This window comes from Littorina saxatilis, linkage group LG9, assembly GCF_037325665.1.
Source record: "Littorina saxatilis isolate snail1 linkage group LG9, US_GU_Lsax_2.0, whole genome shotgun sequence".
Lineage (NCBI taxonomy): Eukaryota > Metazoa > Mollusca > Gastropoda > Littorinimorpha > Littorinidae > Littorina > Littorina saxatilis.
Window position 1 is genome coordinate 39441118 of NC_090253.1, and position 11515 is coordinate 39452632.

Consider the following 11515-nt stretch of genomic DNA (forward strand, 5'->3'; position numbering starts at 1 on the left):
CATGTGTGCATGCGTGTGGGTGTGTGTGCTTGTCTGTCTGTCTGTTTGTCAGCCTGTTTTTGTAGACAAAGAGCGTATGCACCTTTATAACTGTTTTGCAGGATACCCCCTACCTGGCTGTCAGCGGTTTCATCTTCCTGAGATTCTTCGCCCCTGCCATACTGTCGCCCAAACTGTTCTCCCTGTTTGACCTTCACCCCAACCGCAAGATTAACCGCACGCTCACCATCATGGCCAAGGTAAGGTGTTTGCTTTTGGTGAATTTTTGACTCACCAGCGTCATCAGTGAGTCTTAGCATGCAATCAGCAGTGTCCGCCTTTCCATGAACAAAAAATAATTATTTTGAGGTTATCTCAGTTGTTTTTGAAGGAGAGCAGGATGCAGCCCCTGAAACTTCAGGTGGTGCAAACCAAAGCAATCGCAGTGCGCTTTTCAAAATTCCGTTTCTTGGGGCAGTGCAGAAAAGAGTGCGTAAAGCGCCACGTGAGCAGCTTATGCAAGCACTGTTTTGGGTATTTGAACTGCTGCAGCGTGTCGCGGTCTCCTTGGTGTGATGGATCCACTGCTTTTGAAGGTTTAGAGACCACCCCAGCTATCGTTCTCATCATAACAACGTTCTGTGTGACAATGTCATTGACCAAATTGTCTGCTAGCTACAGTATTGAAAATTTCTTTCACATCGCGCATCATCCTCTCCTTTTTTTTGTGGCTATCTTGAAGCGCTCTGTCTCGATATGATCCGTTGCAAAGGCCAAAGAAAGCGACTTTGCTAAGAAAAAGCGCATTGAATCCGATGCAACTCATTGCAGGTGACGCAGAGTCTAGGCAACCTGATGGTACCCAAGGGGTGCAAAGAAGGCTGGATGGAGCCACTGATTCCCTTCATGACCTCCAAGATCTCTGCCATCAGGAATTTTCTGGAGGAACTCATCTCTGTCAACGTGGAAGATGGTAGGCAATAGTTTTAGGGGAGGGGGTTGGGGTGGTGCAGACCTGTTTACCCTTACTATTTTGGAGTTATTAATTACTATTTTTTAGGATTTTGAAAAAATAAAAAAATAAAAAAATAAAAAATACTCCATTTGAGTCCATATTTTCAAATGTGCTTCAAATTACTTAATCAGGTTTGTGTTGCTTATGTTGGGTTACTATTTTGGTCATCAGATTACTATTTTTTTTACTTGACTATTACTCTTGTCAGGTTTTGGGGGTAATTGGGTCTGGGTGGGGGAGGGAGGGTACAGTTGATAACGCTAACTGTGTCCCATCTGACTGATTAAATGAATAAAGGAGAGAATGATGGATGAAAGTCATGAATTGCATTTATGCAGAAGAAAAAGTCAGTGGATAAAGTTGAAGGGTAAGATGTCAGTGGTTGAGCTTTGGTGTGTTGTAAACTGGCATTGACCCATCATAGACAAGAGGAATACTTCCAACAAGAACCTGTAGGACTGACCACTTGACCATACTGATAAAATGATGGAAATGTACAGTGGGAATGAACACTGGAAGTCGTGATGAACTTCTTTTTTTTTCTGAACCCCTCCTATTTTTGTAACTCTGTCTTTGGTACAATGGAACCCCCGTTTTAAGCCCCCCCCCTCCCCCCCCCCGCCCCCCCCCCCCCCCAAATTGAAGACTCCCTCCCTTTTAAGACCCTCTTTTCTCAGATGTTCTGTTTATTTAATGACCTCTGTAAATTTACCCCTGTTTTTAATACTCCCTCCTTTTTAAGACCTGATATTCTCATATTTCTAGAGGTCATCAAAGAGGGGTCCCACTGTACAGTATTAGTAACGTTCTTCACATCTATTTTCTGCCAGTCTCCCACCGTTCCCTGGTGCGCCAGCAGAGCAACGACACGGTGCTGATGCAGGGGCGCCTGTACCTGTGCCACTACCACTGTCACCGCCTCTTCCGCCCCATCGTTCTCAAGAAGTGCTACTTCTGTCTTACCCGGGCCATGCTCAGCTACAGCAAGTCGCCCGACGACAGCAACGTGAGTGTTCAGTTCTTCTTTTTTTTTTACATTTAGTCAAGTTTTGACTCAGTGTTTCTTCTTCTTTTTAGTTCATAGGCTGAAACTCCCACGTTTACTCATGTTTTTGCAAGAGTGGGTTTTTACGTGTTACATGACCGATTTTACCCTGCCATTCAGGGAGCCATACGTTGCTTTCGGGGGAACTAAATGTTTCAACATATACAGGGTGGGCCACAAAAAGAGGGACAAAATCAAACTCTCATATTTTCTAAGAAAATAATTGTTTCTTTCTGACCAGAATGTCCTTTGTTGTTGTTAACCACACTACCAGTGTTTCTGAACTTATCAACCAAGCGTGTGATAGTATGACGATGTGGTATTTTCTTTCCAGGGTGTTCGCGTCGAAACTGTCTTTGAACCAGAGTAGGCGAAATACAGTTCCACAATCTTGGTCCTCTCTTCGACGGAAAAGTGATCGTAGGGGTCCATTCTTCTGTCAGATAAAACTTACAGGTCTTCTGGATATATCACCTGAAAATCAGAAAGAAACAATTATTTTCTTAGAAAATATGAGAGTTTGATTTTGTCCCTCTTTTTGTGGCCCACGTCATCCAGCAGCGCGGGGCCTGGATTGAACATGTCATCAATTACTGACAAGAGCAACCAAATGTTCTTCGATTTCGAAATGCTTTGGTATAATAAAAATTTGAGATGTTGTCCACATCTGGTGAAAAAAATCTTGCGAAAATTCTTGTATTTGTAGAAACTATTACAGTTTCTTTTTGTCCCTCTTTTTGTGGTACACCCTGTAGACTGGGAATTGAGACGAGGGTGGTTGTTGTGTATGTGTCTGTGTGTGTGTGTGTGTATATGTATGTGTGTGTGTAGAGATATTTCCCCAAAAACTACTGGACCGATCTTCATGAAACTTTACATGCGAGTTCCTGAAAATGATAATGCCAGACGTTTTTTTGATAAATGTCTCTGATGCTGTCATATCCGGGTTTTTACAAAAGTTGAGGTGGCACTGTCACACCCTCATGTTTTGATAAAATTGATTGAAATTCTGGTCAAACTTCTTCTTCTTCTTCTGCGTTAGTGGGCTGAAACTCCCACGTACACTCGTGGTTTTTGCACGAGTGGAATTTTACGTGTATGACAGTTTTTTACCCCGCCATTTAGGCAGCCATACGCCGTTTTCGGAGGAAGCATGCTGGGTATTTTCGTGTTTCTATAACCCACCGAACTCTGACATGGATTACAGGATCTTTTTCGTGCGCACTTGGTCTTGTGCTTGCGTGTACACACGGGGGTGTTCGAACACCGAGGAGAGTCTGCACACAAAGTTGACTCTGAGAAATAAATCTCTCGCCGAACGTGGGGACGAACTCACGCTGACAGTGGCCAACTGGATACAAATCCAGCGCGCTACTGACTGAGCTACATCCCCGCCCCTGTCTGGTCAAACAATCTTTGACTAATTAGTCTGGACAATGGGATTTCATTTCACCCAACAGCCGGCCGCTCGCACAATTTCCACGGGCTAATTGAAAGATACCTACTTACAACCTGTCATCGCTTTCACGATCCCAGGGAATCAGTGAACCTACTGTGTTGATGAAAAAAATGCAGTGTGTTCAGTTTCATTAGTCAACACATTGACTAAATGTTTTAATTTTGCCTAACTCGACTTGTTTTTCTTTTTCATTACTTTGTTATCCCATTGCTGGGTAGCTGCCTCCCAGTGGAAAGCTGTCAGCAACAAGAGTCGCGCTATACCCAAGACAAGAACAAGACGCTTGGGTACACGATTGTCTGCTTAACTGGAGGTCAAAAGTTTATAGCTTTGTCTTGACCTTCTCCTTGACCTTGTTGGTTTGCTATTCATTGTTCTCCCCCCTTTCCCCATCGCGATATAACCTTCGTGGTTGAAAACGACGTTAAACACCAAATAAAGAAAGAAAGAAAGAAAGCTATTCATTGTGTTTTTTTGTTCAGGAGCAAACGATGGTGATGGTGGAGAATATCTGTGCTGTGGAACCGCTAGACTACGGTGCCCTGGGCAAGTCCAACATGGCGCAGATCATTCACAAGACTCCTGACGATGGTACCGGTATCATCTACTTCCAGGCAAAAGTAGGTGTAAAACTGTAACTCTTCACAAGTGTTTAACTGTAAGCTTGTTGTCTTGAGTTCCTTAGCCTCACTACAGCTTAAAGCCCTAGTATGTCTAAAATGGTTTACAGAACGATTTAAATCTTCTCATGAAAAAAGCAGTTCTAACCTTACCGAACACACTTGCAATAGCATTTAATAGCATTAAATGACACAGTTCGTTTAAATGGCTATTTAGATCGGGTAAACCACACACATCGTGAACCCGTGTGGTCCACTTTCCTTTTTTTCACAATTTAGTAGTCAGTTTGTGATTTTAATGCGACTCGCTGTATACGTAGGTCACCTAGGATGTTCTCAATCGGTGAGTGTTCAAACAAAAGAGTGTTTGTACTGTGTGTAAAAGCCTGACAGTATCTGTGATGGTTTACGGGAGGCTTACTGTGCCTTTAATACTACAGCTTAATGTTGATTACATTAAACAACATGGTTTTTGTTGTTGTACACATCAACTTCATCAAGGTGTGGTAGGTGACTTGAAAGCATTGAAGTGAGGTCACTTAGCAAAAACTTCTTTCGAAGGTAACTTGTCATTTGATTAGTGCAGACAGGTTTGCAACCTTTTCATTAAGACGCCTTGCAACATTGAAAACATTGAACTGGTGCTTGATGCACAATTAAATAATATGCTGTACAAGATGAATCTCTGAGAAATAGTTTTGCATGATGTTGCTAGATTTTCGAATTGAAACTGGCTAGTTTTGGCATTTGCACATGCGTGGAGAGGTACTACCAGACAAGGGGGAGACTATACTCCCCTAATGGTATACTGACAGAAATCTAGAGTTAGCAGCCTTGTTTACAATCCGGTAACAAAGGGACGCTGCGCAGTCTAGCACAAGTAAGTAAGGTAACTCCTATTAGTTAAATTGAGGTGAGTATTCTCAGAAATTGTCCTTTTACTTGTAAAAAATATGTTTATATATATATATTGCTAATTTATCGTGATCCCTGTGTGTTCCATTCAGGACGTGAACTCCGTGCAGGGCTGGATTTCTGCCATTCGCAAGACGTGCAAGTACAACTCTTGTCGCATCGACTCCTTCCACCCTGGCGTCTTCAAGGGAGACAAGTATAACTGTTGTCGCAGGGACCAGGACTGGGGTCAGTAGTTTGTGGACTTCCTCACATGCATGTATATATTTTGGGAAGGAGTGTGACAAAGGATGCTGCTATAGTGATCTGTGTGAAGCTTAAATGACCATCAAGGCATCAAAGATAAGAGTTTCATGTTATGACTAAGCAGTTCTGAAGAATGTGGATATCGAAGATTGTGTGTGTGTGTTTGTGTGTGTGTGTGTGTGCTTACCTGCGTGCAAATGAGTGTATGTGTGTGTGTGTGTGTGGCTGTCTTGAGTGTGTGACCATGCACATGTGTATGAGTCTTTCACTCTGTCATATTTGTCTTTGTCTGTTTGTATTATTTTTATCAGGATATGTCGGTCTGTCAGAGTCTCTCCAGGTATTCAGGCACAGAATTTTCATGTGCAAAAGAGAACACATGCTTAGGGAATAGCCGACACTTCTCTTGCCTGTTGAGCCAGCAGTTTCATAGCCTCGTTGTTGCCCATCCATCCTCAATTCCACGTAATGTTGACAGCCCCTGGGTGCAGTCAGACGTACAATGGGGTGGTGCTCGGTGACTGGCAGGACCCACTGGAACCGGTTGTGGACGCTCAGATCATCTACTCTCAGCTACGCCACAGTCACGACACTCTCAAGTAAGACATGCTGTGCACTCTCCTTTCATCCCCTCCTAAAAACAAAAACAGATAGACTGCCAACGTTCCAAAATTCAGAACCAAAAACCAAGAATGGTAAGTTATTGGAACTTGTAATTTATGACAAAACAAAACATCACAATTACAATTACAATCACAATCACAATCACAATTACAATCACAATCACAATTACAATCACAATCACAATTACAATTACAATCATGTTATATTTTCTTTTGTCATAAATTAAATGTTCCAAGAACTTACCATTCTTGTTGTTTGATTCCCTCCTAAATACAAGATTTGTTCAGATACATTTGAGAAAGATTTCCTAACCACTCTTACATCTAAATAAAAAAGAAAACACGCCAGTAACCAGGTTAGGTACGTTTATATCTATAATCACTATTTCGGCACGTTACTGCCTTCTTCTTACATCATCTACTCTTATATACGCAACTGTCATGATGCACTCAAGTTAGTCTTGTCTTACCCTTTTGAGTTATATAGTCTAAAGCTCATTTCTGTAATGATGTAGCATACGTTAGGGTGCTTCAAGACAAAACTTTAAAAGACTACCGGTACATATCAAACATAAACACTTTTTTTTTATGGCTATGGATCATAAAGATAAGGGTAAGAGTTCATCTAGTCCTGTGAGGTGACCCGCATGGAAATTCGGGCTGCTTTCTCACTGGGGAAAGCAAGCTGCCATACAGTGTACGGCGCTACCCATTTTTTGGGTCCCTGCATGCAGGTGTATTCATGCTTCCGAGCCCTGAAACTTTTTCTGTAAACTTGGGGATCAAACCCACGCTGCTAATGACAACTGGATTTGAAGCAAGCACCGCTTCTGACTGAGCTATTTCCCCACCCCATGAAACAAATGAAGGTCAAATCTAAACCGAAAGCATTCTCTAGATGCCCCAGTGTGATAGGTGGACCTTGCTGCATCATTCAAAGTATTTTAATGCAAGCACTCCTGCTGCACATCAAAGTTACAGTGCAATCCCCCTTTTAAGACCTCGCTCCTTCCAATTTCAGACTTCCACCGTTTTAAGACCTTGCCTTTTTCAGACTGTCTGTTCATAAGTTCTCTAAATTTACCTCCATTTTAGGACTCCCTCCTTTTTGGATCTGATTTTTCTCAGATTTGTGAAGGTCTTGAAAGGTTTTTTTCCCCACTGTATGGCATGTTTCACTGAAAATGCCTGCAAAATAAAACATTAAGTAATTATGTGTTGCAGGAAGCGGCAGCATGAACTACGCAAGCAGCTGGCACAGACGGAACAAAGTGCCGCAGAGGGGGCCGACGACAAGAACCAACAACTCTCCCAGCAGCTCAGAGTTGTCTCCCGTATCCTGGACGTTGTAGACCAGCTGGACATGTCCCATGAAACCTTCAAGGACGCCTAACAGTAACCCCTCAGTCTTGTTGCTATTGAGGGTGCTGTCTGTTCTCCTGAATCTCGTCTACATGGGGACCAGAGGCTTCTCCTGAATCTGTTGGCGTGAAGAGTGGCTCTTTTCTCCTGCATCCTGCTGTCGTGGAGAGTGGAGTGGAGAGTGTTCTCCTGTGTGCTGTCGCCTTGGAGACCATAGTTTTTTTCTTCTGAATCCCATCTGCATGTAGACCAGTGGCTTCTCCTGAATCTGTTGGCGTGAAGACTGGCTCTTTTCTTCTGCATCCTGCTGTCGTGGAGAGTAGGTCTAGTGTTCTCCTGTGTGCTGTCGCCATGGAGACCAGAGTTTTTTTCCTTCTGTATCCTGCTGTCATGGAGACCAGATGCTTCTTCTGCGTCCCGTTGTTATTGAGAGTGTGCCCGTTCACCTGCGTGTTGTGTCACCAAATTGCCATTTTTATCACTAAACCTTCAACGAATATTGACAATATAAACTCTGTTTTTAGACAATCGACTTCATTTTGCTATTTTCTCATGTTCTGTGGAGACCATTGGCATTGCCTGTCAGCCTTCAACAAATTCTTGCAGCGAATTCCGGTTTGGTGGAAATGTAAAAATCAACTCTGCTGTCTTAGGGTCTTGGTAATAGATCAGTTCTGCAGCTTGCCATGTTGGCAGAATTCCTATATCAACGAATGTTAATCTCGGTTTTTCTCCCTTTCAGGTTATCATGAATTGTTTGTCTTAAGGGATGGGATAGCAGGAATGGTTAGAAATGACGGATTTTTTTTCTCTCTTTGCTCTTCATGTGTGACCTCCGGCCGGACAGGTTTCGTGTGTGACCTCCGCCCGGACAGGATTAGAGAGTCAATTTTAACAGCTGTATTTCATGTTCAGAGAAGTAGTTGGATCTGCTTCTGTTGGGGGCTCTTTTACTTTTGTTTTAAAGGTAATATTCAGACAAAAACTTGGAAAGCTGTTTAACAGCTTCGAAGTCCTCAGTTCTTCATGTCAAATATCTTCAGATTGTTTTCAAAATTACATTAAATTACATATTCCCCCCCCCCCCCCCCCCCCCCCCCGAATCACATAAAGCATTGACACAGTCTGAGATACTAAGGTCTGAGAAGGCTACCCGTCTTAAACAATTTTAAAGGGAAGCAACCCCACCACAAAAAAGTGTAAACGGAACCATGGTAATGACCACACAGATTTCTCAGATTTTTGAAGGTCTTAAAAGGGGGGTTCCACTGTACTGTTTTAACATCAGCTAGTCTTGTTGGCCAAGAGGCCATAGTCTCTCAAATTTATGTCACCTTTTACATCTGTCCTGATGGCACACAGCATTTAAAAACAAAAATGCCATCTGCATATGCCATTCAAAAAGAATGCTGTTCTGACGTCCTCAAATTCTGGTAATATTTTTGATGTCTTGGCCACTGACATTTGCATGTGTTGAACTGTGTAGAGTGATGCAAACCATATTGTGTCTTCAGTGGGACGTTTTTGTTTTAATACTCGTGAAGAATCTCATCCTGCAGTCAAGATTTAATTATCGGTGAAGTGTTGCTGATGGGTTCTACTTTGAACACTTCTACCCGTAATGGGCGCTACATCAGGGTGCGTCGCTGCACTTTTCTTTTACACAATGAGCGTTAATTGCTCTAATCGACAGTCATGCGGCTATGTTTTAGCATGTTCAAGTCTGCTTCTTTAGCAGCTGTTATTGCACAGAGATATTCTGTCAGGTTTTTTTCTGGAAAAAGTTGAACCACCACAAGAGATTAGTCGCCTTCCTTGACCAGCTCAAACTTCCAGTCCTAAAAATCACCAGCTGCCAGGCGAGATCGATTCACAGGGATGGCCAAATCTCACAAAGTTAACTCACCGACCAGCCGAGTAATTTCAAAAAGGTTACTAGCCCGCCAGAAATGTCGCTGGCCCGGTAGATACCACAGTTGCTGTATCTGCCGTGTTTACATGGCTTTGAAACTTGATATTACAACCAAAAGTGTTGCATTGGACCAGAATGTTCACTGGCCAGCCAGGCTAGTTTCTATTAGTGGTATCTACTAGCCCGAGCCTGACAGAATTTTTACTTGCCCCTGGTGTTCGGGCGGACAATTTGGCCACCCCTGTGTCAGCAGTGCCAATTATGTCTATGCCAAAATACACCAGAGGCACACTGTGGGAGGCCCATTGTAGATAAAGAACTGCTTGAAGTAGACCCCATCAGCAGATAAAATTCCCCTGTTTTGGGAAAGATGGGTATTAAGGAACATATACTTGTTCCTCTCGCAATTTGCCAATTTTTGTGCAATGAAGATTTATCTCCCCTGGTGTAAAAGTAACGGGAGAACTGTTTTGACACATGATTTTTTGCTGTGACACAGGACATGTAATATTCTTTAACCTGTTCTTGTTATATCCTATCACCGCTGTCTTCCTGCACACACGTTTTGTCTGCAAGATGTAAAATCTGCAATACCTGTTCAATGCTATCTTTATCTACAATTTTTTTTTTCCTTTGTAAATCTTTCTTACTTGGGCAAATAACTGGTCTATTATTGTATTGTTTAATAGTCATACATGTAAATACCCACTTGTGCAAAAACATGAGTGAACGTGGGAGTTTCAGCCCATGAACGAAGAAGAAGAAGTATTAAGTTTGAAACAGGTGGTACCCCCCGCGGGTTAGGGGGAGTCCCATATTGGTTGGGACGAGAAAGAATTTACCCGATGCTCCCCAGCATGTCGTAAGAGGCGACTAACGGATTCTGTTTCTCCTTTTACCCTTGTTAAGTGTTTCTTGTATAGAATATAGTCAATTTTTGTAAAGATTTTAGTCAAGCAGTATGTAAGAAATGTTAAGTCCTTTGTACTGGAAACTTGCATTCTCCCAGTAAGGTCATATATTGTACTACGTTGCAAGCCCCTGGAGCAAATTTTTGATTAGTGCTTTTGTGAACAAGAAACAATTGACAAGTGGCTCTATCTCATCTTCTCCCTTTCCCCGTCGCGATATAACCTTCGTGGTTGAAAACGACATTAAACACCAAATAAAGAAAGAAAGAAACAGGTGGTACTGAAGATTAAGTGGGGATTTGTTGCTCTTCCTCTGTCTCTTGATTATTTTAATTAGGTGACCTTCACCTTGGTATATGGTGTGAGTTTTCAAAGTATTAGTCATCCATTTAATGGATGTAATAGTCTGCAATTACTTCGAACATTTTAAAACACTAATCTGGAATTCCTTTGCAGTCAGACAAATTCAGTGAGATTCACCGTGTACTGCCTATGATAATGTACATGTATAACATATTCTGTTCACTGTGTTGTGAGATCATTGTTCGGATTTCTTAAAGATGATGTAGCAAATTACATCTTTGTTACTTTTATCATCAACAAACTATGTGTACGTGCAGCTTGAGACTACATGGTTCAATGGATATTCAAAATGTACAGTTTTTAGACCCTCTTACCCTTCCTAAAATTCTTCATGGCTTTAACATTCAACTGTCCAAAGATTTTATATTCCACATGCTCTCATTCTTTTAGAGATGTGCAATTTTAGTATTACTCTTGTGACTTAGATGATTAAGATTTGCTCTTGTATTATTTGTAGATTGACTGTGCTTGTTTCTAATTCAGGTTGAAAAAAAAGTGTAACCACTGTTTTGGAAAGGAGTATTGATTTCATGATATGCATTTTTAAGTTTCAAACCAAGAGTCAATTGTTTTACTATTTGAATTCAATCATTGTACATTTGTGATGTTTGTTGTGAAATTCATTTTGGCGATCTTTTTTTTTGTGTTTTTGTTTTGAACGATGCACATTACTGCCTGAAAAAATGAATAGTTTAGCAACTTGATGTACTTTAATTCACCTGCGCAGAAGCAGATTGTAGCAAATAGGACCCCCCCCGCGGGTTAGGGGGAAGAATTTACCCGATGCTCCCCAGCATGTCGTAAGAGGCGACTAACGGATTCTGTTTCTCCTTTTGCCCTTGTTAAGTGTTTCTTGTATAGAATATAGTCAATGTTTGTAAAGATTTTAGTCAAGCAGTATGTAAGAAATGTTAAGTCCTTTGTACTGGAAACTTGCATTCTCCCAGTAAGGTCATATATTGTACTACGTTGCAAGCCCCTGGAGCAATTTTTTGATTAGTGCTTTTGTGAACAAGAAACAATTGACAAGTGGCTCTATCCCATCTCCCCCCTTCCCCCGTCGCG

At 41.9% G+C, this 11515-nt stretch overlaps 1 protein-coding gene across 1 annotated transcript in view; it reads left to right on the plus strand.

Moving 5' to 3' along the window:
- The window catches only part of LOC138976036 (rasGAP-activating-like protein 1), a 35135-nt gene extending 27026 nt beyond the window's left edge, over nucleotides 1–8109 (plus strand). Inside the window, exons 12-18 of the mRNA XM_070348828.1 lie at nucleotides 102–239; nucleotides 811–952; nucleotides 1825–2000; nucleotides 3981–4118; nucleotides 5126–5261; nucleotides 5758–5878; nucleotides 7127–8109. Of these exons, the coding sequence (XP_070204929.1) occupies nucleotides 102–239; nucleotides 811–952; nucleotides 1825–2000; nucleotides 3981–4118; nucleotides 5126–5261; nucleotides 5758–5878; nucleotides 7127–7295 (1020 nt within the window). The 3' untranslated portion in view covers nucleotides 7296–8109. The remainder of the gene's footprint in view (nucleotides 1–101; nucleotides 240–810; nucleotides 953–1824; nucleotides 2001–3980; nucleotides 4119–5125; nucleotides 5262–5757; nucleotides 5879–7126) is intronic.
- The last annotated feature ends 3406 nt before the right edge of the window (nucleotides 8110–11515 follow it).